This window comes from Bombus vosnesenskii, unplaced genomic scaffold (genome assembly GCF_011952255.1).
Source record: "Bombus vosnesenskii isolate JDL3184/JDL3185 unplaced genomic scaffold, Bvos_JDL3184-5_v1.1 scf7180000013431, whole genome shotgun sequence".
Lineage (NCBI taxonomy): Eukaryota > Metazoa > Arthropoda > Insecta > Hymenoptera > Apidae > Bombus > Bombus vosnesenskii.
In genome coordinates, this window is record NW_022883046.1 from 714,003 (window position 1) to 741,742 (window position 27,740).

At 37.3% G+C, this 27,740-nt stretch overlaps 3 protein-coding genes and 1 pseudogene across 11 annotated transcripts in view; 2 read left to right on the forward strand and 2 right to left on the reverse strand.

Annotated features, from left to right (window-relative positions):
- LOC117238024 (apoptosis-resistant E3 ubiquitin protein ligase 1) lies at nucleotides 1–16,283 on the forward strand. Of its 3 annotated transcripts, none has more exons than XM_033502551.1 (16): nucleotides 1–98; nucleotides 279–472; nucleotides 10,927–11,083; nucleotides 11,211–11,416; nucleotides 11,523–11,722; nucleotides 11,867–12,104; nucleotides 12,189–12,358; nucleotides 12,436–12,616; nucleotides 12,692–12,903; nucleotides 12,986–13,252; nucleotides 13,321–13,396; nucleotides 13,465–13,754; nucleotides 13,832–13,957; nucleotides 14,024–14,212; nucleotides 14,288–14,550; nucleotides 14,622–16,283. In XM_033502551.1, the coding sequence occupies exons 2-16, from the start codon at nucleotides 295–297 to the stop codon at nucleotides 14,722–14,724; spliced, it is 2,856 nt and encodes a 951-aa protein (XP_033358442.1). In that variant the 5' UTR covers nucleotides 1–98; nucleotides 279–294; the 3' UTR covers nucleotides 14,725–16,283. The 3 variants fall into 3 exon arrangements, with proteins under 3 accessions (XP_033358442.1, XP_033358441.1, XP_033358443.1); XM_033502550.1 differs by lacking the exon at nucleotides 1–98 and adding an exon at nucleotides 194–219; XM_033502552.1 differs by lacking the exons at nucleotides 1–98; nucleotides 279–472 and adding exons at nucleotides 2,787–3,595; nucleotides 8,618–8,822.
- Nucleotides 5,954–10,696, reverse strand: LOC117238036 (annotated as a pseudogene).
- Nucleotides 16,282–21,580, reverse strand: LOC117238030. 2 transcript variants are annotated; one of them, XM_033502565.1, is made up of 8 exons: nucleotides 21,442–21,580; nucleotides 19,491–19,886; nucleotides 19,005–19,425; nucleotides 18,103–18,294; nucleotides 17,231–17,373; nucleotides 17,000–17,164; nucleotides 16,771–16,931; nucleotides 16,282–16,703 (listed from the first exon to the last, which is right to left on the reverse strand). In XM_033502565.1, the coding sequence occupies exons 2-7, from the start codon at nucleotides 19,871–19,873 to the stop codon at nucleotides 16,781–16,783; spliced, it is 1,455 nt and encodes a 484-aa protein (XP_033358456.1). In that variant the 5' UTR covers nucleotides 19,874–19,886; nucleotides 21,442–21,580; the 3' UTR covers nucleotides 16,282–16,703; nucleotides 16,771–16,780. The 2 variants fall into 2 exon arrangements, with proteins under 2 accessions (XP_033358456.1, XP_033358457.1); XM_033502566.1 differs by lacking the exons at nucleotides 18,103–18,294; nucleotides 21,442–21,580 and having other exon boundaries at nucleotides 19,491–20,262.
- The window catches only part of LOC117238026 (embryonic polarity protein dorsal), an 8,406-nt gene continuing 1,381 nt past the window's right edge, over nucleotides 20,716–27,740 (forward strand). Inside the window, exons 1-8 of one of the 6 annotated variants that reach the window (XM_033502560.1) lie at nucleotides 22,171–22,222; nucleotides 22,304–22,527; nucleotides 22,601–22,844; nucleotides 22,916–23,059; nucleotides 23,147–23,337; nucleotides 23,421–23,559; nucleotides 25,755–25,847; nucleotides 27,498–27,657. In XM_033502560.1, the coding sequence (XP_033358451.1) occupies nucleotides 22,171–22,222; nucleotides 22,304–22,527; nucleotides 22,601–22,844; nucleotides 22,916–23,059; nucleotides 23,147–23,337; nucleotides 23,421–23,559; nucleotides 25,755–25,847; nucleotides 27,498–27,657 (1,247 nt within the window). Of the gene's footprint in view, nucleotides 21,379–21,603; nucleotides 21,824–22,135; nucleotides 22,223–22,303; nucleotides 22,528–22,600; nucleotides 22,845–22,915; nucleotides 23,060–23,146; nucleotides 23,338–23,420; nucleotides 25,690–25,754; nucleotides 25,848–27,497; nucleotides 27,658–27,740 lie in introns of those variants that run through there. The other 5 variants (XM_033502557.1, XM_033502558.1, XM_033502554.1 and 2 more) reach the window with 5 other exon arrangements.

The window sequence follows — 27,740 nt, forward strand, 5'->3', positions numbered from 1 at the left end:
TCTGCTCAGCTATATAAGTTCATAGACAGTAAAACTTAGACATAGCCACGGTTTTGTCAATCGTCTCATATACCGATTATCAGCTCTATGAAAATGTGGTAAGCCGATTAATTTAAAGTAGCGCTAGGTACATTCCTCCGCATAGATTTGTTTACAAACATCGCAGTGACATAACCTCAATTCAGACACTTTACCTGTTAACAACTATATGTTTGTAACGTATGTATGTATGTGTACACGCGGAATATCAATATAATCTATCAATGTTCGGTTTAAAGATGCACTCATCAGGAAATGGCACGATGGTCAACTGTATTATCAGGGGTATTCCTGGCTCTTACTATGGTTTTGTCCCTTGGCAAACTTCTGATGCTTGCCACCGGAAATGGAAACAACGGGGATCTCACCGAAGCAGACCAATGGCTTGCCGAAATTGGATTGAAACAGTATCGGCCTCTCTTCAAAAACAAAGGTCAGGATTCGATTAACCACTTTTCCAGTTTCACTACTCTCTTACTTTCATATTACGTATTGCGTGATAACTGACATTCATTGGATGATTCATAAACAAAAGCATTTTTTAGTTCGTAAACGATCATTACGATGAAGAACGTAAGTAATTTTAAGAAATATCTTGGATTAAAAGATATGCGTATGGGTTTAAATGAAATCAAATTAAGATTGTCGAACATTATAATCGATGAAGTTATAATACATCATCGTTTATTCCTTTGACAAATCTCTAGAATGATCATTCCGACTACGCATGTGTACGTTCCCTTGAAACAGTAGGTTCATTCTCGTCGAAATTCATCGTTTGGCATGTAGTCAATTTCTTTTACAAGAATAAGCTCCAGCTATATACTATCGACTGCTCATAAATTAAATCAGTCTTTCGAAGTGCACTAATCGTACGACAATATGAACTTAGAGAGCCTTCGCTCGTGCAAACATTATTAATTAGTTTACCAACCGTTATGGTTCAGAACCATTACCATCTCAGAGAGTAACGTAAACTTTAATGTTACGCACGGTCAACGAATAATTAATTAAGAATATTCTTTTCCAACTATGTAGTCTACCGAAAGATTCATAAACGTCCATTATGGGGAATGAGAAAGTTTCTTAAATAAAATGTTATTAACAAAAAAGAATATATATATATATCGACCAATATGAAACATTGGCATGTGTAAAATTCGAATTCAACTTTCATCTTAACCTGTTCCTCCCCATGTTCTTTTTATCAAATTCGGAAGCCGTAGCGATGCAAGCTGATGAATCTACGTTAATATCCAAACTTTTATCATCTTAGCCCAGGTTAATGCCAAGGATATAAGCGCTTGCGCGAACATTCCTTCGAGGCTAGGCTTTTGTGCCTCTTTATTGGTGGGACAAACAAATAGTTACGAAGTTCGCAGCTGCGATAATATCACTACGCGCTTGGGTCAGCAGGGTGGGGATGCTGTTCCTCCTCTCGCCCCTTTCGAAAGTAAATGTTTGTGTATACATAGCTACCTTTACTTTTTCACGGCTTGTCCATCACTGTACATTACTACTGATTCGGAAACATAGTATTAGGTTGTCCGAAAAGTGTCTTTCTTTTACAGATACGTCTCTTACAACGATCCATCTTTATACAAACATGAAATCTATTCTGTCGAACGTTGTGATCTTTATTTTGATAGAACAAAATGGATCATACGTAATTCGATAAAATAATATAAAAAAGAAAAGATTGTGCGTCCATTATTTCCTTATAAAACGAAAGAAACTTTTCGAACGACTTAATACATTGACTGACTGGTATTACGAAACTCTAATAGCCAAGTACCCGTGTATTTAAATAGTAAATATCACGGATGAGCCAAGCGCTTCAGCCTAAACGAAACTGTACCGCCATCCAAATAACCGGTTCAAGCAGAACGATGACATTTTTCCGTCGATTCGATGTAAAATTTGCATTATTTAACATACACAAATTTAAGAGCTATATATGGTCTTTTATATGAATTAACGTGCTGATTCGGTCGTTTTAAACTACCGCGAAAGGATGAGAGAGGTCCTTTAAAAGAACTCTAAATATCAAGTTCCGTCGACACGGCAGAAAGCAAGATTGGCTTGTCGAGAATAGAGGTACGATTTCGTTCAGTCAGCAAGTAGCTACCTCCAATAATTACTTCACCCTATTCGGACTCCTTATCGATCGTGGATCGTTCGAGGTTAAATGTAACTGGTTGTCGAGAGAGTCCAATACAAACAAGAGCACTACTTTACGGTTGGTCGATAAGTGGATTGCAATTATCGGAAAAATTCAGGACATGCAGTGTTAGGTCCAATGACAAACTCGAGTCGAACGATTCGGCTTTTATGAGCATTTTTTTTAAAGGTATAAAGCCGGCATAATTGGTCCAATTTCAAGACAACGGGTCGTTGCATCCTATACTTCTAACCATACGATGAAGCTTACAATAGAATCAACTCCTTCCGTGTATCGCCTTCATTGATTTCCGATTTTCCCTCAGTGCATGTTTCATAAAAGTAAGATCCTCGAAACATTCGAGATCGTGAGATCGAAAGATGATCGTGATTCGCATAAAATGGAGATAATTTGGGGACGGGGTGGTATGGTGATGCCAATGGAAAAGTAGGAGTAAGGTCGTCGGCGTGCGACTCGCGCTTCTGCAAGAACGGAAAGACGCGAAGCACGGGAAGACGATCGTGGTCTTTGTGGCGTGGTCGGGACCTGGTGGGAGTACCAAATGGGTGGCAGAGGGTGGCTCTAGCCGCGTAATCGTCTCGCATGCAGTCGTCTAGCGTGAGTCCGAGCGAGCGGATCGCCGAGTCGCGTAGCTCTTGGTTGTCGGGTATCGAAATACTTGCTCCACCAAAAGTCGCTGCAGCCCCTTCGCAAATTTTCGCGGATTCGTTTTATCGAGAAGCAAACGACGTGAGCATTATGCGCGTTGCCAAGGGGCGCGGACGTATGAACCACCGTACAAACGGAGCCATTGTGAACGGTGAAATCGTAAACGAGCGTCGGATGTTCGCGCGATCATCGAGCCTTTGACACACAGGCCCGCTTGATCCTTAGTAGACGCGTCGAGTCGGTCGTAGAAACCCTCGCGTTTATCACTCCCCGGCCACCTTAGCCGTTCCTTTACCCCCACCCTTCTTTCGTCCTCCCTCTATTATTCGCGCTTCCATGTGTACTCCGACTTCGAGACGTACATGAAACCAACACCTTAGACCTCCGCTAGGCCACCTTTCGATATCTTTCGAAGGCTACTACATACTTCGTCGTGACGCTTGACCCTCCTCCCACGACTCTTCTCAACCTTGTAGACAACAAGTAGCGAGTTCGTAATTAATATCGTAAACAAGTGTGAAAACGACACTCCTGTTGCGAAGGGGTAGGTTTTTTTAGCGCTCGAGAACTGTATTCCGAAGCTGAACCAGCCGCACATACCGCTTCCGCCTTTCTGCTGGCACCGCGATCTTTCGTTGCGAATTTCCCAATCGAAGTTGCCACGATCCTCCGGCGGGAAAACAGTCTTCAAGCCAGAAAGACGAGACAGAAAGTCGATTCGAATCCGTAAGTGCACTCCTTATCACTCCGATAACATTCGTTTCACGGTCGAATACAATCGCGGCGTTTCATCGCCTTTTTATTTTATGTCACGATTGTTACTATGCATCGATGTTATGTATGAGTGTTTGAATCGTTGCTTAATCAATTATTTTCGCACAATAAAAAACATCAGCTCTCATTTCTCATTAATTCTGCACTTGTATTTGCACTATTAAATGTTTATGTGTGTATTATTCAATGCTAATACTATACTTTCACGAGTTAACTAATCATTTCTCCTTCATTAAACACACTAAAATCTCAAGCAAAATCTCCTTACCGTAAATTTCTTAAAGCAAAGGTTGTTGCATTTCGCGGCAAGTTGGAAGATACTGGCAAAGTTTCTCGAGAGGAAAGCAACACGGTTCGAGGGTTCGTCTTGAGAGGAGCAATTCATGCTTTCTCGGTTCTGTTTGAATTTCGAAACTGTCTGGGCTGATCACGTAGGTGTTACGAACCACTTAAAAATTTTGCTACTTGAAACCACGAAAGATCACAAGACGATTCCATCACAAAAGCCATTTACGTCACTTGCAATCCTGCATGTTGCACACCACGTCGACACTCCGCCCGGACATTTCGAAAGTCACAGATCGCCTAGAGCATAGCAAACACGTCCTGCATTGCGACACTTTGAACGCTAGTTTCCCCACGAGCCTCAAAGCCAGGAAGAAGTTACCCGGTAATGCGTTTTATCGGCTCGATGTCGACGTCGATACTTTCCATTGAATTTCTCAGATTCAAACGAAATAGTGATAAGCGAAATTGAATTCTCAACTTTTCTTATAAGTTTCCTTCCTTTTTGTCGTACGTGGCACAGTTCTTTATACGGGTAGGGGAAAGAAGCTGCGATATTAAAAAGAATGTTTCAACAGTAAAATCGTTGATCATCCATTGTAGAATCCGGTAGAATCGATAGATCCGACATCGAGAAACGACCTCCCAGCGCGCGATTCTTCTCATTGCCCACAGAGTAATTTATCATGGACCATTTTCCGCATCCGCATTGTTCGAAAGTAATGAAACGGAATGAAAATTTCGGATGTCCGTAGCATAAATCATTCTTTCGCGAATATACGATAGGAGAATTCGTATTCGCCGCGAGTTAAATCCACGCTCGTATAAAACAAAAGAATCCTGTCGATTGACAAATTGTCTGCGTTTCATCGATGGCAACGCGCTGGCAGGATTAGCGGAAACGCGTGTCGATGTAGCGAGACAGGGACATTGATCGTGCGAAATCGATGCCGTTATTGTATGTAAGTATCTACGTTTCATGAACGAACGTCGGCCGATGAGAAAAGTATCGATTCTCTTGCTTGACCTTAACCTTTGAACGTTCCTACGCGGAAAAAATTCCGGACAAGAATATTCTGAAGACCGAGTTGACCCCCGACACGTTTTATCGACCACGTTAAAAATTAATTGTCATTCAACGAACAGAATGCGTAACGTGAAACGAAGGATCGAGAAACCAACGACGTAGCCGTGTTTTACGTTTTAAACGTCTGTCGAAATTTTTAGCTGTATAATCACGCGTGTACGAAGAGACAGAAAAAAGTAAATGAAATAGTGCGGGAAACCGACCCGAGGGGCTAATACAAGACTTAAACAATGAGAAACCATCCTGCTACTTGATTGCATACTACAAAGTATCGCAAATGAAATACGAGTTAGAGATGGAGATTTGATGAAACGTATAAACGATCGATGAAAACTCGCGTAAATCGACTGCAAACATTTTTTTCGTATTTATGTTTTTCTCTTTTTCTTTAAATACATAGATTGGAAAGAGTTACACGTTTTTATTAAAAATTCATATTTTTATTAGCACATAGTGTATATTACAAAGTATACTTTATGGAAAAACTCTATGAGAGGAGCATTACTTCTCGCTTTCGAGGATTATGTAAATACAAATCAACCGTGCAATAAACTAGCGCGAATTTAACGACGTTATCTTCGTCTGCCGCGCCGCCCAATAAATTCCAGATATCAATTACGTTTTACCGTAACACGAATAATTTAATCGCAGCTCGCGACCGCCCGATCGAATCATCCAATTCTTCCTCTATTTTATCTCGAAGATTTCCTTTCTATACATTTTTATTTATTTCTTTTAATTTACAAAATAACGAATCTTACGTCGGAAACGCGCTAATGAAATCCACGATTATCTCGCTTGGAAAGTCGAACGAAACAGATTAATGAATCCGTTAAAGATGAAAGAAAATAACGCTCGTATGTGTGCCATCTTCGATCTAACTGTATCCATTTCAACCGTGAATCGTCAAGATTTCCCGCGAGTCATACACTTTTTCCATCATAAAATCGATTCTTCGTAGCTAATTTTTGCCCGCAATAGAAAGCAATAGATAAATAAGAAAACGAAAATGTTATTCGAACAGGAGAAAACAATGTATTAACTGTGCCATTGCAAAAAAGATGTTCAAGTATATGCACGACTGCCTCTAGTAGTCGACAAGATTGTAATTAATCCGGCAAACAATCGTCCGTTCTCGCGGCAGAATATTCACGTTTTCGCATCGTTTCATTCGACTTCTGTACAGGGCTAATCCCTGTGGGTTCGCGAAAAAGTTCTTTGCAACAAAATTTACTGCTCGGACCAGGTTCCGTACGTTTGAGAAAAAGGGAACGGAAAGAGAACCGCGATTACAAGCGGAATCTAATCGCGCTATTGTTACGCACGCTAGTGTAGGAATTCTATTAACGCGGTACCAAACCAAGCTATATACACGCCATGGTGGTGAAACTGTGTCACCAAGTTCGTTCGGTGCCCCCAGTGCTCGGATATTCCCAGGGTATCGCGTATCGCTGAAACAGGAGGAGGAGAAACTCGTAAATTAAGCAGATGGAAACAAAATATTATAATTCCAGAGGACCGTCTATATCGTGCCCGCGGTTAGTGTAAAATAACAAATGTTGGAATCGATCTGTCCTACCTTCATAATACCGGCAACCCTCTCGTGCATAATCATGAGAATATATGACATACATATGCCCTGGTTTTCCCTGCCCACCACCACCACCTTTTACTTCAATCCTCCCCTGCTGCCACCCCTCTTAGTACCGAAAGGATCGTTAGCACGAAGTAATGCCAGTGAAGGATATCCGTTCGAAAAGGTCAAGAGTCGATGCGAGCTTGCCGGGTGCTACGCGGTTGATTCTTTCATTGTATCGCGTTGCATTCTTTTCTTTTTATTCTGCCGCGTGTATATCCCGCCTCGACCACAAGCCACGAAAAAAGACGGAAAAGAAGAAAATAAAAGGAAGACGTAAAGATCTGAAAAACGTCCAAAGTACCACATCCTTCTTTTACCTTTTAAAATGTTACTGCTCCAGGGCTTTGATGGACTCGCTAATGGAACACTTATCCCTCCAAGTCCTATAACACTCTGCGGATGAAACGGTCTGTAAGTTTCTTTCTCTTCTTTTTTCTTTCTTTCTCTTTGTTCGAAAGAGAAAATGAGGAGAGAACCGATGAAAACATCGCGTTTCGAATCTTGACGACTGTCACAGTTTCATTTGTATCGAACACGGAGATTGACGCGTCTTTGTTGTTCATTCTCCGATAACGGATGTGATCTCGAAGCCCGGTGTTATCGGCTGTTCAATCGTTGCACGCCGAACAATCAGCTGTATTCCGGACAAAGATCGTGATCCGATTCGATTCGACGAGACTCGAAGATCGAAGAGAGCGAACATCGAACGAACGAAGAAAGAAACAGACGTAAGAAATGGATAGTCGCGTACCATTTTGACCGATTTATTTCACAATCGCAAATAACGATTATACCTTGAACTGCAGTCGTACGTTTCGTCCTTTCGTATCGTTTTTTATCGGTGGCAATTGCCGAGGTGCACGTTGGCCGATAAATTGTGCAAGAGAAACGAGATGAGCGCGGAAAACACGGGTACGATAACCCCGGTTTGACCTCGAATGGACTCTTGACCCGGTTTCGGGACCGTTTAATTCATAGTAACGTTTCGTTGTCGTTGATTAAATTGCGACTGCTGCTGACCTATCGATCCGGCATCGTTTAATTGGCATCGTTAATCGACTGGTCTAAAAGCACAGAGAGACACCGAAAAATTCCCGGAAATTGCTATCAATCTCTTTATCCGAATCGAGTTGCCCAGATCTGGGTCAACACCGACAAAAGTGTACACTCTACATCGAAATATCTCGCGGAGTTTTGCTCTTTCTCCTCCTTGCTGTTTCGTTTGTTCCTCACACGACCGGATAAGCTTAATCCTTAAACTTGGCGAGACGAAATCCTCCCAAAGTTGGTCCGTCGGAGTTAACAGGAAAGCGGTGCTAAACCGAATAATCGTGTCCCCTTTTAAGTATTTATGACTACCATACGCTGGAGAGCGTAGGCCGCGAAAGCACAGCGAGCTCTCCCTTATCATTCCATTGCGTCTTGGCAAGCAAATATTCCCACATTCTGTTATTTTTCCTCTTTGTGTTCTCTACCTTTCACGAAACATCCCTGTTAGCTTTCACCCGACTAGTAATTGAAACTAATTGCGTATCGTTAGCGCGTAAAGCGATTGATGCGTTTCCAACGTTCATCTCTTGCTACAAACGCCCTATTATTCCTGTCTTTCTACGTGCAATGACTTTAGTTGTAAAAATACAGCTACGCGCTTGTATACTCGACAAAATTTTAATCCTCTGCTTGACAAAACCGTCACATGCCGCGCAATTGTTAGTGACTGTTCATCATTCAATCACATTGTACGCTCCAGTGATGAATCGGAAACAAAAGACAGAGCGTTTCATTGTTCGTGCCATAATGCATCGGTATAGATTTATTGCGCGCTTTACACGAGAGACAGGACTAGATATCTCCTTTCAAATAGATCTCGAATCGCGCAACTTTCGCGAATTATTAAAATTTCCATCGTGAAATCGAGTAAGGTTATGATGATAAAACGCTGGTATAATAATGTTTCGAGAAGATGACCTCGTGACGAGCGAGCGATGCGACGGTGAACAAAAGAATGCTTCGTAGTCGGTAAAAGTCGACGAGCCAGGAACACCGTGGAGGAATTATGCCGGACAAAAATCGAGGCTGCCGAGATGGACAACGCGACAAAGATTTCTTTGCCGATGAGATATCGTCCATCGGCATGTCGCTACGACCCAGCGGTAGCGCATCTTCCGGTAAGTAAAACCTCTCGTCGAAAATCACCTTTAATTCCGCACTTTCTGGTTAATCGCCACGAAATTAGTATTCCTTCCGTACGAACGAAGGCTCGAGTTGACCGATACGTTTCTCTTTGTGTTAACATCGAAACTTTTTAACGTTGCACAATTTTTATTTTTTAACTATCATCGATTTTTATTCGTAAACAAGCTCTTAACACGAGACATTACAATTTAACTTGATCGGTTATACAATCGTGCAATTTCTCTTTAACGATATGACATGGTTTTATGGATATAGAGGAGCAAATTCTTGATTACTTTTCCATTAGTGGCCCCCGTGTCTAAACAGGCCATCAAAAAATTGCTCTCAACAGGACAGTCCACGGGCAAGGGATACGATTGCGCGGTACTCAGACCTGTACGAAGCTGATTGAATAAATTTAGGATAACGCATTCTTTCATCGAGTCTTCTGATTTGACCACGCTCGCATCGTCCATGGCGCAGAGCCAAAGAAGCTTATCCAACCACTCTTCCTTCTTACTCTGTTCGGTCTTGTAGTTCACCCCGTGGTCCCGCATCCACAGAGTTAGCTGTAATTTCCAAATCGATACATAAACCGAATCGCAACATTCAGTTCACGACACTGCAGTCTGTAACCGCTGAATAACGAATGAAATTCTTAAATTTCTTAACCGTTTGAGTCTCAAGCAGCGCGATCGCACTGTTTAGATTTTGTGTTGAAAAGTGCCAGTACATTTGGACGATTGACGGTATTTTGTATTTCATTGTTATCTTCTCAATCATTTTTATTGAACAAATATTTTTTTGAAGAAAAATTTTTATCGAACTTGCAATATTTATAAACTAATAGTACGCATATATAATAATATAGATTTATTTCATAAAATAACAAATATGACGAGCGCTGTTGCGCCGCTTGTTTCTCTTCGTAATCGAACAAGACAAGCGCTATTGCGCTATTCGTGGATTTTTCGCTGTTTTTTCAAAGACTCCTGAGACTCAAACGGTTAAACGCGAGCTACTTCAATGGCGTGTCTTACCTCTCCTCAACATGAGAGAGCCAGGGGGTTTCCGTGGAAATAAATTTTGTCGATACCACCCGGAAATGCTGAAGGATCCAAGCAAGTTATGCGATTCTCTCTGATATCGAATCGTTTGAGTAATGGTATTCTGCTAAAGATTGCTGGCGCGATTTTCTCGATTCGATTGAACGACAGGTCTAATTGTTCCAAGTATACCAGATCCTTAAACCACGCCTCTTTCACTTCTGTGATATTATTGCTAGGTAGACTGAGTTTCCTCAAACTAGCTAGGCTGTCGAACGCATCAGCGTGAATGTCGTATACGTGACAATTGTAGATGTTCAAGAACAGCAAATGTTTGGCGTATTTGATAAAAGCTCGTTCTGTGATGTATCGGAAATTTGAGTCAAAGACCAATAGAGAGGATACGTTTGTCGTTTGTTCCAAAATCGTTTGCAAAGTAACGTTAAAGCATTGCAAACGATGGGCTGATCCTGCGTAACGAAATATACATTTAACAATTTATCGATATCAAGAGATTTTTGTTTCTCTATCTTTTCCTCGAATAGAAATTGCATCGGCGAGGAAGATAGAAATTTACTCGTGTCCCGTTTACTTGTTTCCCCGATTCACCATCGGGACAATCGAAAATCGAACCTAATTATAGCGAAAGATTTTGTCTCACCTCCTTCGTGCTTGCTCACAGTGCATATCGCAAGCACAAACCCACACTTGAGAATGCACAGTAGAATAACGGAGAACGACGTACAGCGCATTTTAAGTGGCTTACACAATTCGGTGGTTTTACGACTGACAACGACGTACTGAGAACGGACAGGCGAAGGAATCGACTCGTCGTCCAGTCTCGAATTATCAGGTTTTGTTTCCTGTCCTTCTCTACGATAGATACCGGGTACTATCGCTAAATTCCTATGAGTCTCTAATTAGAAAAGCTATCTTTGTTCTCGTCTGATAGCGTGTTCTCCGAATTAATTAGATGTAATGAGTTCCTTTTTTCCCCTTTTTGCGAAACGTCGGTGTCAAAGGAGAAAGAAAAGCTTTTCAAATGTTACAGGCATTTCATCCCTTGCGAGCTGTGGCGAGGTGTACGCGTTACCAGAACTGCCGGCGCAAGACGAAGAACGATTACAACGCGCCGCACGTTTACTGCAACAAAGACTCGTTTTACGCCAGTGGTTGACAGACCATGGCTTGCATAGCCATTACCAGAAGTGAGCAGAATTTTAACCAGGAGCTTTAATGGTTCCATGGTTTCCCTCAGAAATAATCAGAACTGTTAGTTGCAATGCAATTTTCCTCGAGCAAAAAGTCAAAATAAATCTGTTTTCCTTTCGTCAGGCTAATGCAGATGGAAGTGATGTCCCTAGAGGATGTATATTGGGTGGAGGATAATGCTGCACGGGCAGCCCTTGGCAAGGATCTACCGCGATGGATCCAGGCCAGACAGACGCTGCCTACTTCAAAGGAAGATTTAGAAACCCTCAAGGCTGATCTATGGAGCGCCGTAGTGAAGAATAGTCAACATCAGGACGCTTGGACATGGGGTACAATTTCTTTGTTATTTTCCGCAAATTTCGTTCGATTGCATAACGCAGGAACGTGTTGGAGGAGAAGCTCGAGGCATAACTTTCTTTCTTTTATATTTAACAGGTGGAATGTTGGTAGTTTCTGTGTCAGTAGCAGGGTTAGTGACCTTGGCTGCTATGACACAACCAGCTCTAGCACCGGAGGCAAAGCACTCCTTGCTGCAATATGTGACTGGAAAATATTTATTACCGAGCAATTGCCGAGTTCACTTTGCATGGGATGAGCCACAGCTCGTAGGAGGAACTATGACATTTATAGTAAAGGTACCTAATAGAACTTTCTAAATGCGTATTTAGAAAAATTGACAAACGGCACAGGGTAGAAGTTACTTTCTTATTACTATTATTTGGTTATTTTATTGTTCCTGTTGAAACGATGGCATTTTTCTTTCAAACTGTACTTTATAGTTTTATCAACGCAACGGTCAACCTTATCCTATTTGTGACAAAGACAATCTGATCGTTGAAGTCACAGAAGGCACACGCAGGATAGCTACCCTTATAGAGTTGGGGGGTACCGACCCCTTAGCTGCTAATACTGCAGTTGTGAAGTTTACTGTTCGCCATGCTGGACAATATCGAATAGCCGTACTTATTGGACCGTGTCACGTTCACGGCAGCCCGTTTCTTAAAAATTTTCTTCCCGGTATGTTTGCATGATAAACGTATTAAACGGTACTTCTGAGAAGTAGGACTATAAACAATTATAAAATCACACTTAATCCTTTAGGTCCTCCAGATCCAAATAAGACAATCTTTGTACGACAAAGTTCGACAGTCGTTTGTACAGCGGGAGTTGCACACTCTATGACAATAGAACCTCGAGACGAATATGATAATCTGTGCATATTTGGACCCGGTGATAAACCCACGGAAGGTTACCAAGTTAACATTACTCAGGTAAGTGGGATGCCATTATAATCGAACGATACTTACGTTATTGCGATTGACTTTATTTGCTATTTTTTTAATTACAGATTGGTAATTCAATAGATAAATTGGCTATTGCGGATTGTAGTGTACAACTTGAATACGACTCTCCGAATCAAAGGATTCGCTTAAAAGTCAGTTTTCCAAAGGGTAGCTGTTATCATGCAACAGTCAGTTTAGGCGGACTACAACTACACAATGGCGATTTCGACATCATTGTACTCGAGAGTACGAAAGATACTTTTTTAATATTATACTATTAGTGAAGTTTTATTTTTATAGAATTTATATTCGTTAGCGCAGGTGAAGTTGCTAGAATGGTACACAATAACGTGGCTTCGAAGGACCCCAATATTTGCTATGCCGCTAAATTGTTGGGCATGCAAGGCGAGAAATTCTCAAAACCAAAAAAAGTTGTCTGTTTCATTTCGCCTAAGCAACTTACTATTAAAGAATACTTACTAAGGATTATCCCGAAAAGGCTTGTTACATTCAGGCTTTGTCCATCGACTAAAGTAAGTGAATTTGTCTAATTGCGGGAACATCGATTTTTTTGTAAATTGAACGCGTGCAATAATTTAAAACTATATTTTTCAGTTCCATTTTGATTGTTCAAATAATCAATACGAAGGTTACGATTCTTTTTCTATCGATGATGGATGTCAGCCACCCGTTGAATTAATTTCTCTATATAGAGATATAATAGCCGCTACATTCACGTTGTTTCTGTTGAAGAACATTGGAGGAAGTGAAACTTTTGCTGATAAACAAGATTTCTTTTACCACGAAGTTCGGAAACATCATCAAAAACATTATCACGAGAAGCTTTCGATGAAAGTTCAACGAGATAAATTGCTAGAATCGGTAAGTGTCAATTATTAATTAATATTATCTGTATTCTGCTCAAATTTAGCATGAGTTTTTCCTTTAAGTCCATGAAAGCTACCAAAGGATTTTCTGTGAATGACTGGTGTAGAAATTTTGAAATCAATTTCCAAGGCGAACAAGGTATGTTTTATCTAGAAAAATATATTGTATTCATTTGGAAAAAGGTAATATTTAGTATTTTGTTCCAGGGGTTGATTGGGGTGGTGTCCGAAGAGAATGGTTTGAATTAATTTGTGCGGCACTATTCGATTCAGGAAATGGTTTATTTGCATCCTTCGGAGAATCACAACAGGCACTAGTTCATCCTAACAGTAAACGGCCTTCACATCTCAAGTTAAAACATTACGAATTTGCAGGACGAATCGTGGGCAAATGCCTATATGAATCCGCTCTTGGCGGTTCCTATCGGCAGTTAGTACGTGCAAGATTCACAAGATCATTTCTTGCACAAATCATAGGCCTCAGTGTACATTATAAGGTAGAATTACTTATTATTAATGTGTTGTATCAAAATAGAACTGTACTAATCTATTTATGCTTTTATCTTCTGTATAGTATTTCGAGCAAGATGATCCAGACTTATATCTCAGCAAGATAAAATATATTCTTGAAAATGATGTTGAGGAAATGGAACTTTATTTTGTCGAAGAAGAATATGATAAAGATGGTCAATTATTAAAAGTAAGGTCATAACGTATTTTATATTATAGTTACTTGTATCGTTTACGCCAAATATATTTATTATAGGTAGCCGAGTTAATACCTGGAGGTGGTAAAATTCGTGTAACGAATGGAACTAAACTGCGTTATTTGGACGCACTCGCCCAACATAGACTTGCTAGTTCCATACGGAACGAAGTGGAACATTTTCTAAGGGGTTTGAACGAACTCATTCCCGATAACCTTTTGGGAATTTTTGACGAGAACGAACTCGAAGTATGTAAATATATTTTTTTCTTATCCTTAAATATTCTGCAATCAATATTTTCATTATATCTATATTTATTACAGTTATTGTTATGTGGAACTGGTGAGTACAGCGTGGCAGATCTACGTGCGCACCATATAGCTAATGGGAGTTCTTCAGAATTTCTTCGAGTTCTTGATTGGTTTTGGACTGCAGTTAGCAACTTTACACAGGAAGAGATGGCCCGATTATTACAATTTACTACAGGTTGTTCGCAATTACCACCCGGTGGATTTCAACAACTGAGTCCACGATTTCAAATTACAGCAGCACCAACTTTTGCTAACTTACCTACAGCACATACTTGGTACGTAACTCAGTATTCTGACTGAGGGTAGTAGCTTTCAAAGCGTAATAATTATTTAAATATTGTTACAGCTTCAATCAGCTCTGCTTACCGGGTTACGAATGTTACGATCACTTTGAACGAGCTTTATTATTAGCGATTAGTGAAGGTACTGAAGGTTTTGGCATGATTTAAACTGACTAAGTGTCAATTAAGTTCTAGTCTTATATGATTGTGCTATTTATTTAACTTCTTATTTTTCGTATTATTAATATAGTTTTACTTTAAAATGTCTGCTTTTTTTACAAGATTAAAAAAAATTACATTTACCACACATTTTGATACGTAAATAAAGGGATAGGATTTTTGAACATATTCTTTTTGTTTTCTATCAAGTGATTATCAAGAACAATCAGATATATTTTCCAAACATAAACGACGATATTAATATTCTTACTGGCTTGTGGTAACGTTTTTATAAAGAGATGATGCAAAGAGCAATCTTACAGGAACATCTTGCTCAATTTATTGTATCAAGATTTGTTGTAGTTTAAAATATTGTAAATTTTATTACTCATAAAAATAGGTACGTACACGTTCCTCAAGCCATCAGATTTGATATATTTAATTCCACAATTTAATCGATACGCAATAAAACATTCTTTTATAGTTACCGAATTAGTCAAAGTTAGCATGTGCATTGTAAAGCTTGAGAAGGTCGTTGTCAGGTTTATTAAACTATTCACCTAATCAGTATTTTTCTCTTCTTTTTTACTTCGAATATCGCACTAAGCACACGAAATAAATAAGGAAACAATGTTTCGATGAATGAATTTCGTAAGTTATTACTTATAGAAGTAAGTTAAGTTCTTACCTACTACTTGCAACCAAAATCAGTGAGTAATCTTTAGATTTCTTTGTAGATGCAATATCGTCTGTAATTTTGTTAACTATAGCATATAGCTTACATGAAATGTCTTCAATTGCAAATAAACATACTGAGCTTTTCTTCGTTTTCATATCGCATTAAAAGGTATTTTAAGGTGGTAAATCGACGAGTACGACCGAATCCAGTCTCAAAATTGTAGGACATCGTTATTTGTTGTCGCAATTAATATATGCAATAAAAAAAATGTTTTAGATCGACTAGCGAGAAGATTACATAAAATTACACCTAACACAACGTACTCAAATATAAAGTGATTTTGTGATAACAAGAACGAATCTTCCACTGAAATTTTTGCCGTGTCTTCGCTTACCGTGTACGAAAACCTCAAATGAGAAAGGATCTATACTGTGCTGGCTGAAGCCTAAAAGAAGTATACCGCAGAAACGATATTGTTATCGAACAAAACGAAGATCAATTTTATCTTGTACTTATGTACGCAATAATGAGATATGTGATCAGACACGTCGTATTTGTGTCACTCGTACGTGGTTATTTAGATTTTACGATCTATTGTAATGTGTTTTTTGAAAAAAATAATATACCGTTAGCATCGCTCTACTACGTACATTTATTTCGTTTACGTTAAAATGGTATATATAAATGTTATGTAAAATATGATGAATTACGATTATATGCTGTGCATACATTTATATGCATGTTTATCAGTTATCAAATGTATTTGTTGATGTTTCATAACAAGAAATCACTTTTCCATAACAAACTGAGCGATTCTGACGGTATTTCATTTTTATCGCTTTATCATGTTACATGAAAAAAAGGTGTAAAATATAGATAAAAAAAACTACATGATATCTAGATTTATTTGTCCATCCTTAACTTGGTAGGATAGTTTCCAATATTGTACATAGAATCGTTAAATATTTCAAAGTGTTACGTCCCGTTTTGATTTTAAATGCTTACATATGTATATAAAGTCCGTAACATCAGAAAGTATAGAGAGTAAAAAAAATATATAAATAAAAAAAAATAATTTTGGTAATTAAAATATCCGAGAATTTACTATCAGTTTGACGCTATTCTCTGTCCCTTTGATTTCCTCGCGACCACATAACTCTTCTCCCTCAACTCAAACATAAAATCTTCCCTTTCTCCATTCCCTTATCAAACAATCATCATCATCATCATCCTCGAAATTCCTCTTTTTAAACTCTTCGTTCCAACATGAAACTCGAAACATGGCGCAATCACGCGTGAGCAAGAGCAACTAAAATTTCAATAACAAACAATCGTTACATTCTTGTAATTAGCAGATAAGTTGATGACTGACTTACCAAGCTATCTTTAAGAAGCTAACACTGGACCCGATAATAAAGTTCGTAGTATAACCCTCGGCGCTCGTACAACACTACCAGCTATTTGCAACATTCTACTACTCCAACCCCCTTCTTGGGATTGGCGCATTAAACGTTCTTTCAATTCACGCAGTTCCGTTCTAAAATAATCACAGATCAATTTAAAGCTAGTGTTTTCCGTTCATGAGCAATCAGTAAAAATATTTACAATTGTGAATTGTATGCTTCCTGCATGTGTTCCAGGGCTACCCCTCCATCAACTAGTTGAGCTTCCAAAGAAATTGTTCGCAAGCTTAAATTTCTCCCCATATCTTCGCTTGATTTTAAACGTTTTAACAACTTGATTTTCTCATCTTCTTTAACTTTTAACTCTCTACAGACGCAGAATTTATATTAAAATAACGTGCAAATTAACGAGGCTCACATCCACTGAATTTACTTTGAATATCGTTCTATCTGTTCCTGCGAAGATTCAACCAGAGCAGTCTGCGTAGCGAGTTTCAATTGTAAATCCTCCATGCATGATTCAGCTTTGTCTGCTCTCATTCCTCGTTCCGTTGCTAACGTTTCGCTGGCCGTCACCTAAAAGAATCGTTATATTTTTCTAACACATATTCAACAAACAAACGCTATAGAAATCAATCGGTAAGTAAGCATTTTCTGTTATGAAACTATCAAGATAAAACACGAAACATAGCTATTTTACATAAAACAACAATGTCACGAATTTTTATTTCGATCGCAAGCCGAGTGGGAATTAATAGGTCAAGTAATATCGATCCCTTTTCTTAGTACGAAAGGAGTATTACGCGATATTGAGTCACCAATGAAGCAGAAAAGGTATGACTCAACGACGAAGTACATATATCCTTTCGTGCGTTGACCTATCTAACAAGTACATCAGTTTCTTATTAGCGCCCTTGATCTATACATATTAAAATACTTTCACGAAAACGAAACAAAGAAAAGATTTTTTTCAGAGTTTAATTCTTGTAGGAAATATAGAAGTTTTCAAGATACGCGAACTTTCTTAAAAATTGTAAATAATTAATCCTGTAACAGTTTTAAATGTTCGTTCTCTGAGTTTGAAAGGGTGAACGGATGACTCATTCGTTCATAGAAAAGAGTAAAAATCCGCATTGAACCGAGACTTCACCCTCTTTGCGGACTCCTCTCCCGCGAACGTAACAATGAGTCATCGAGCGAAATCAATTTTTACAGTGGTATGGTATGCAAGCTCGCGGCAAACGCTGCTCTTTATTATTAAATCTTGCCTATAGACTATAACAGAAAACTGTTTAGAAATCTAGCCTTTTCCAGAAGTATTCTTTTATCTTCCCGTAACTTCAACAGTTTTTCTCGATCCTTCGACATCTGCATGTCGAGCGCATGAAGGTGATTTTGTGCGGTGAGTAGCTCGTTTTGTACATTTTCCGCTGCGACTAGCCTCTCCTCGCAAAGCTCGGTCAAACGCTTAATCTCGTTCTCCATTTTTACTTTTTCCTGCAAAAGAACGGTAACCTAGTTCGTAAAAGCAGGTTCGGTGCTAAGTTGATCTTCGTAAATCCCCGAAAGTATCTAGAACCAGTTTCATCTATGTTTGTGTCGCCGCGATACAGTTTCTTCTTTCGCTTCACAATTAGCTGCTGGACCGATGCCAACTTCTCGCTTGCCTGTATAGTGTACATATAGTAATTAATGGCTCGCTACAACGCACATTGCCATTACATCTGATAAAATAAGTTCTCGTTTATGTATAAATATGCAACCATTATAAAAAGTCTTTAGAATAGTTAGCCATATCGTTTTTCAAGAATATACTCGGGTTTCGAGAAGATAAAAAGTAGAAAGATTTTGTTAACAGAGAAATGCATAACAAGTGCAGCTATTAAACTTATTTAGAAGATATTCTTGAGTATCGAAGGCCAAAAATGCCAACGTCTTGGTAACTATATTATTGCCTGTGCCAAAACTCGTGTCGCGAGCTCTTATGCTAGCGTCATCCCTCTAGTTAGATACACGTCATTGAACTCTCATGTTCATCGTCCACAAGATGTTGAGCATGTATAGCTCTTATTCCTCACCCGCGCACGACATTACTGCTTTATGTTAGGAATACGAGAATATGTATTTCCTTTTCCCTCTATTCTTTAATTAATTAAGTAAAACATAATTATTGAATATTATCTTTAAACAAATGCTATAAAGATTACCAATTTCAACGTATTCTTTTCCTTCGACGTTTCGTCAAATTGGATCTTGGCACGATGAACGTTGCTGGTCAGTTTACTGACACGGATATTCTCCGTGTCGAGCAATCGACGCAGAACAACGATTTGTAGATGCAGGTGTTCGATCTGTTGGCTCAAGTCGTCGATTGTGCCATGTAGATATTGAACTTCGCTGCGTCTACGTCTCCAAGCATTTAACATAAGTACATGACACACCAAATTCGCTGCTTTCTTTGGGTTTTGAAAGAACTGACAACACGCTTCCTCCGATTTTGAAGTCGTGAACCCGTCCATCCACTTCCTGATACCAACACTGATTCCCATTTCGTTGCTAATGGTGTCCTTAATTTTATCATTTTCTTCAAGCTTTTCTATGAAGCTACTGTCTGATCTACTGTCTGATCTAAAGTACAAAACAATTATTATTCGATTACGTTTAAATCGTTATAAATTCTCTATAAACTTTACCTAAGATCGCTATTTTCAGCCTCCATTATTAAAGATGAAAAATCGATCATGGATAAACTCTTTTTGCAGTGTGAGGTATCAACAGCATGGAATATCGAGCATGTTGAATTATCCGGACAACTTTTCGTCGTGTTAATTGCAGTTGTTCGATTAATAGTTGCAAAGCTAGCCAATCTGAAAAATGTCCTCGGAGGACGATAGTACCGACTGGGTCTCTGACATCTTACAGGAAGTTGCGAGTACGTTAGAAATTTATGTTGCGTGCATCTTGTCAGCCTTTTCTTAGTAAAAAATTGATTTGACTCTTCCCTGGAACTCGTTGAAGCACTCAGGGAAGATAAGCTTTTCGGAGTGATCGCAATTTCTGGCATCACTTTCCTCATTCACGAATAAACTCTCTACAAAAACTATCAACGCTGTTTATACTTGTCATGGAGACGTAATAAACGAGAGTAATGCGACAGAAAAGCATCATCGCTCTCGATAGCAATGCGTATACGTGTACATATATCTATGTATGTGTAACACGTGTACATACATATATATGTAATATTTTTGATAAAGTAAAAGATTGTATTTCTTACAATTCTCCCCAAAATAATATGCTTTCCTCTTCAATTTTATATTTTTATAATTTTCAATTTTATATATTAACAATTTTTCTTTAATTTTGTGTTTCACAGTATATAAATTGTCACACAATTTCATACCTTGGATATAGTACTTCGTAGGATTGCATAATCGAGTACACCTAAGACGACGAATGTAAGGAGCGATTAAGACTTATGTAATGTATAGATCTGATTTACAATATAATTGCAAACTATAAACAACTCACTTTATTCGCAAAAAGTGGGAAAAGCTTAAATTAACATAGTACTACGATTTAATAAATAATTTGTAAAAATAATCCTAAACGATACCAATTAGGATCGAAGAAAAATCATGATTTTTAAAATATAAACGACATTGTAAAACGCGATACGATACTTGTTCGTAATAATTATTATATTTTTCAATAGCTTAAATAACTAATATTTTATATAACTTCAAATAAATTCATTACCTAACGCTCTACAATTTCACATGATAAAGTAGAATTATGTGACGTGTCTGCATGAGTCATTGGGCACTAAGCACCTAGGCACTAGCAACCTATCTACGTTCCTGAATTTTAATTTACTACAGGATAAATCCGATGAACCACAAACATAAATTTATTTTCAGTCCAATATTATCACGTTCATACCAAAAAACACTCTATCTAATGATTGAACTGTTAATAATCATCAATCTACGAGTTTAATACGAGAAAAAGAAATGAAACCTGTATGAAACATAATGTGAAGAACATTAACAGAACATCAAGAATAAAGTGTTAAAGTGTTCGACGTCATCGATATATGGATTTCGAGGAAGTAACTACGAAGCGTAGTTACATGCCATATTATACATGCCGACACGCATTCTCTCGTTTCGAGTGTTAGCTGTGGGCCGTGAGTATAGAAGCATCAGAGTACGCGTACTTGCGCGTATCCACGAAGCGTACATTGCTCTGCTCCTACCATTGAAAGCAACGAGCATGTCAGTACTGATACAAAGTCCGAACGAAATGTTGTTCCGCGTTAAGTCTCGTTTCTAGTCACGGCCATGCACGCTTTTATGTTGCGTGCAAATGGTGTGCGCAGCAGTGCTTCTCGAGTAAAGGAATTTAATCGCTGATCTAAACATTAAATCGCGTTTTCAAATTACTGCAGCGGTGTGCATTCAGTGTGCGTTTTATCAAAGAAACCCCAGAGACGCAAATTTTTCTTGATAAGAAAATTATTCAAAACAGTGCGCGTGCTTTCAGATTCGAAAGTGCTTTACTATGTTGATCAAACTGCAGGCAAGTCTTTCTCGTCACATTGTCCTACGATAGTTTAATTATAGCTGCACGGCTTGTACGAACCTAGGCTTCCCAAAATAATGATTGGATCAGCGTAGCATCCCTCCTTGCCCTCTACTCTCGTTTCTCTTCCCTTGGGACTTGGGACACTTGTGTGCAGTGCCTTTGGAACTATACCTGTGAACAGCTGTCGTTCCGCTGGCTAGAAGTTTAACACAAAACTTCTATCCATGATCATTAACTTGCGCTTATTTTTCTCGCTGATACTAATAAAAAATTACGCGTAACATATTCTGCGTCAATCACCGCCTACATTGCGACATAAATATATATTTTCCGCCAAGATGCGCGATCCACGCTTTTGAACGTTCGATTTTCTTTACATCGAATAAATCGATCTGGCAATCCACCTCCTCCTCTACGCTATCGTTTTATTTTCTCCTAGGTATTTATCGTTCTTCAGGCACTTGTCATCTTATTCTTATTTTAATGAAACGCGCGCGAAATTTTTTTCTGCTCTATGCTGCGAAATTTCTGTGAAGTGTTGGTTCATGTGGTTACTTTTCCTCCTTTGACAAAACGTTCAAAACACACATCAAGCAGTAAAGAAAATTTTTATGACTTGTTTATTGTTTCATAATCATTGTTATTTCAACAAAATTGTTAAATAGATTCTTTTAACAACAATGAAATACAATGTAGAGGTACTATTTCATACAAAATGACAATGTATGTTGAAACAGAATTTATTTTTCAGATGGCTAATGTTCGATGCATTAAACAGTAAGAGGCATGGAACAATTCCATGATATGAGTGATGGAAATATAAACATAAGTGATGTCAGTAAGTGTTGAAAATTTTATTATATGTTTATATAATTTTCATATTAAATGTTTCAAACTATACCTAAGATTCTTGGTACAGTTGAAGTCATCCAAACTACCGATCCTGGATTTGTGGAATGTAGTGGAAAGGAGGATCAATTCCCAGTGGAAATGGACACTGGGAGGTTATTGCCATATGTTGAAATAATAGAACAGCCAGCAAGTAAAGCTTTACGTTTTCGCTATGAATGTGAAGGCAGATCGGCTGGTAGTATACCAGGAGTAAACAGTACACCAGAAAACAAAACATTTCCTAGTATAAGAGTAAGTAGTAAGAGAAAAATATAGAATATATTTGGAATTTGTATGATATGACAATAAATAATACTTATTACAGATAGTTGGATATAAAGGTCGAGCTGTAGTTGTAGTATCGTGTGTAACAAAAGATCAACCACACAGACCTCATCCTCATAATCTTGTTGGAAAGGAAGCATGTAAACGTGGTGTATGTACAGTAGAAGTCTCGTCAGAAAATATGACAGTCACATTTGCAAATCTTGGCATTCAATGTGTTAAGAAAAAGGATATCGAAGAGGCACTTAAAATAAGAGAGGAAATTCGTGTAGACCCCTTTCGAAGTAAGCTGAAATCTGGTAGATTTATGTAAATGTGTTTGACATAAAACAAATTATGTTTCATTTTCTAATAGCTGGCTTCGAACACAAAAGACAACCTACTAGTATTGATCTAAATGCAGTGAGATTGTGCTTTCAAGTTTTCTTAGAAGGAGGACAAAAAGGAAAATTCAATGTGCCATTACCACCAGTTGTATCTGACCCTATATTTGATAAAAGTATGTTTAAGTTACAATTATACGTTATATTCGGTTTCAAAGGAAAATTAATTGTTTAATTTTGTTTTAAATAATTAAATATTTCAGAAGCAATGTCAGATCTTGTGATATGCAAGCTCAGTCACTCTAATGCGTCGGTCGCTGGTGGTATGGAAATGATTTTATTATGCGAGAAGGTTGCAAAGGAAGACATACAAGTTAGATTTTTCGAGGAGAAGGAGGGACAAGTGATTTGGGAAGGATTTGGTGATTTTCAGCCCGTTCACGTACATAAGCAAGTATGTACGATGTTTAATGTTTGTGTAGAATGTTGTATATATTATACATCTTCACTTAATTTAAATTTGATTTATGTTAACAGACAGCAATTGCATTCAAAACACCCACATATCGCATGCAGCAAGTGGAGCAACCGGTGCAAATATGCATTCAACTGAAAAGACCATCGGATGGTGCGACGAGCGAACCATTACCTTTTCAGATGTTACCTCTCGGTGCAGGTAGGCCTGCTTTCTGGTCTTTACGGAAAGCATTTGCCAGGAAGAAAACAGATTATAGTACATTTAGTAAAATCTTAGCCACTGAATCGGCATTATTTTCAAACGTTACCCCTAAATTTCCGCGTAATGTCGATGAGTATAATAATAATGATGATTTCAATGTAAAAAAATCGAGTAACAAAATTTCTGCGTTACGCGCTTTAAATGATTTATATAACGTAAAAAATACATTAGATTCTTGTAATGGAAATATAGAAATGAATCAAAATATCTCACAAAATGTAAGTCATATTAAAAGCACTATTATAGATTATCAAAATAACGAAATCCCAATAAATGAAGAGAAACAAACTAGAGAAAATGAACAAATAAATAGAATGTACAAAATTGATAATAGATATATAGACAAAGAAATGAATGATGACAATTCGGGAACTTTAACTCGTACTAAGTCCGATAGTACCGCTGAAAACACGTCTGTATTTAAGCAAAATGCAGATATATCCAAAAATAATTCCGATTGGTTCGACTATTCAGAAGTGGGAAAATGGGTGCAAAAGGGTCAAATGTGTCTCAAGGAGAAAGATAATGAAACAGATTTTAAAACAGAAACAACAGAGGATTGCAATAAGTCCTTCAATGAATTATTGACACAAGTAGCTGAATTAGATCAAATATATGCAGATACACATACAAAGTTAGTGCAAGCAGCCATTGAACAGAATACAACGGATCAATCTATGGATATTGACGTTTGCGATAATCAAACTTATACCAGCTTACAAATGGCTATGAAAAATCCTATTGAATTTATTGATTTACCAAACGAGAGGAAGTATGAGGACGTATGTATACCAAAAGCAGATGTTAATCAATCTTGTCCTTCTCCTCCAGTAACTACGAAGAGAGATGGAACGCAGGAAACGGAAGAGAGATTACCGCCTTTACCGCCGAAACGAATCCGCAAAATGCCTTCTATGCCTCTTCTACCTCGTCCTATATCCTCTCATATGACATCTGAGTCATTCGTTGAAGCACCAAACAAAACTTTACCTTCTCTACCTGCTACTTTAACTAAGAATTCAAAACAAGGACTATTTTCAAAATTGTTCGCAAAGAAAGCAAAGAAAGATAAAGACTCAATTTCGAATGTATCTAAAGAAAATAGTCAGCCTTTGAGTTCTACAGGAAATGTTTCATATTTGACAACAAACAATACTCCAACTAGCCCACAATTACAAATTTCAAGACCTAGTGCAATAAGTACTAATAGCGTTAAATCGCTTAAATTGGAAGGCGACGAAACACCACCATATGGAATTGAATTAACAGAAGCTGAACATTATGCATTGTATACTGCTATGGCACCACATGCAACTGTGTCAGAATTTGATGAAATGTCCTTCTATTATAGCCCAGTAGAAGGAGGAAAAATTTATTCTGAAAAAAAAGAAACGTAATTTGCTTGAATGTTTAATAGTGTTGTTTCTAGTCTACTACCATTTGAGAGTGACATTTTTCTCCAGTAATACATTTTTAGAAGCGAAAAGCATTGTAATTAAATGAAGCTGATTGCAGTTGCAAAACTTAAATTCTTGTAACTTGAATGTGCTTGTGTCCTTAAGAGAGAGATGCATTTTATATATTTCAAATTTATTAGGAAAAGAGGATATATGATAAATCTGTGTTGTGCTATCTTGATTAAAACGTTCTGAAACAAATTCAATACTGTTCTAGTCAGGGTACAAATTGTTACTTTGTTTCTATAACCCTTTATATGCATCCTAGAAAGTAGCTGAAGTATAAACTCAGCTGATACTCGTTGTTTATTGTCGAAGGGTTAGCGTTTTTTCTAGTCAAATTTTACAGTGTTGCTACTTATATTTTAAATCTTGCGCATTGCTTTTTACTATTTATGACAAGTTGTTAAGTTTTTTTTATAGCGTCCCAAGGTTATAAGTACCACTTTGTTTCTAGTTTTAGAATAAGTACTTAATTTATAATAATAATATGAAAATCATTTTATTTGTTTGTAACTCATAGTTATTTTGTACCAAAGATTTAATCAATTGTGCAGATGTAATGTTTTCAGTGGTAGGGAATTTTGAAGTGAAGCTCGTAAGCCCTTTTGCCTTCAGAAAAAATTGATATAATAATGTTTGTAAATCACGTGGTTAATGTACAATCATTTATAGATGATCCTGGTTCGTTAAGGCGAAAACGACAAAAATTTAATAACAGCCCAAATGCGCTAGTTTTGAGGCATGTACAGACAGAAGCTGAGAAGCGTGAGTATTTTTATCAAATTGTCTTCAATTCTACAGCTTTGATGGGAATGGGTTTGAATAATGTCATTGGCGTCGTCGAATCTTCAAAATTGTTTAAAATACATTGTACTATATTTACGCGTTTTACTTCTTTGGAACTAATTTTCATATTTACATTTATCTCATACTGTATGCAAGAAACGAAGGCAAGCTATCTCAGTAATGCCAGCAATCAATACGTTGTGCATTTTCTGAATGGGGTTATTAGCCCGATTTGTTGTAATGATTGTTGCAATGAATATAGGAAATTTGTTGAAAGTTCCAAAAATTTGATCTAACTTGTACAATTGGAACATGTTTACTGTATTTTTACAAATCGCGAATTTACATTTGTCAGAATATCTATGTTTCAGCGCCCTTAAATCATGTCATACTAACTGTACGATTAATCCAATCTCTTTGCACACTGGAAACATTCAAATTTAAGAATCTTATATTTATGATGACATATTTTACTCGTCAAATTTTGTACAATAGTGCCTAAAATTACAAAAGATTGACTTAAAAGAATTATGAAAAGTTTCCGCTGTGCAGAGTGATATATGTATTTTCATGGATTCGAATCCTCATCGTAAGAAATACTATACTCATATATATACATATATATATATATCTATATATATTTTCACGCACTGATGAAGAATCTTGTTTTATACTTTTTTAAGAACGTATTTTATATAAACGTTTGGAATTTGTACTTGAATGATTGGAGGGCAGTGACTTTGTACATTTAAAAAGAAAGTTGTATTTTTGTAATTATTAATGATGATTACGCGAATGGATACTATTTTTATATCCATTAATGCGATGACAAAAATACTTACATTGTTAGCGATAACGCAACATATTATGAAAACGGGCTGTACAACTTGAATAATATGCAAGTATTCTGCTCTCGTATAAAAATATTGTACTTAAATACTCAGCAATATAATGATAAGAATAGAAATTATGTGCAATATTTGTATGGCAATAGAGATTTTTATAAACTGCTTTGAGAAAGAAAAAGGCTATATCTATATAAAAAATGTATGATTTATATATACAGAATATATCAATCTATATATACACATATATACATCACTTAATAATGAAAATGACGTGTTTTTATTCTGCTCCCAATCAATTTCAGATTAAAAGAATGATATTTATATAAACAAATTTTTCAGGTACGATATGATAATATTAGTTTCGTTTGTTGATATTTGCTAATCAATATTGACTGTATTTTTTATTACAATACAAGATACTCAATTTTTATAGAGTGACGTTTGGAGTGAAAATATATAAAATTGCATGCATCTTCTTTATAACTGATCCTTTCCCTTCACTTAAAAATTTCGCTTTTTAAATGTAGCTTGATCATTTTTACTTTTACATTTTTATAATTATGTGCTTTTTAATCATAATGTGCATTTTTCTTCTGAATAAATTCGATCATATTATTTTAAAATATCGTGTTCCAAAATTAACATAATATAAATTGTACTGAATCTAACAAATTTATAAGACAAATGTTGTTCATTTGTAGTAAGTAACAAAATAACGAACTTGTATTGCTTTAATTGTTCTTCTATTAGTAGATATTTATTTGTTGTATCGCAATTGTAGATGCTGCAGCGTTAAATCAACCGATCCAATACAATTTTAACATTGTCAAATCAGAAAAAATATCTCCGTACGGAGGCTCAGTCGGAAGTGGAGGATCCTTTCCGTTATATTCCATGGGAACCACTTCTCCACAACCGCAATCTAGTATGCAAACGTTAAGGTAATTCAAAGTTTTTATGTAACTATTGCTTAAAAAATAAGATAGTGTATAGAACAATGGATCTGAAAAAATTTCAATACGTT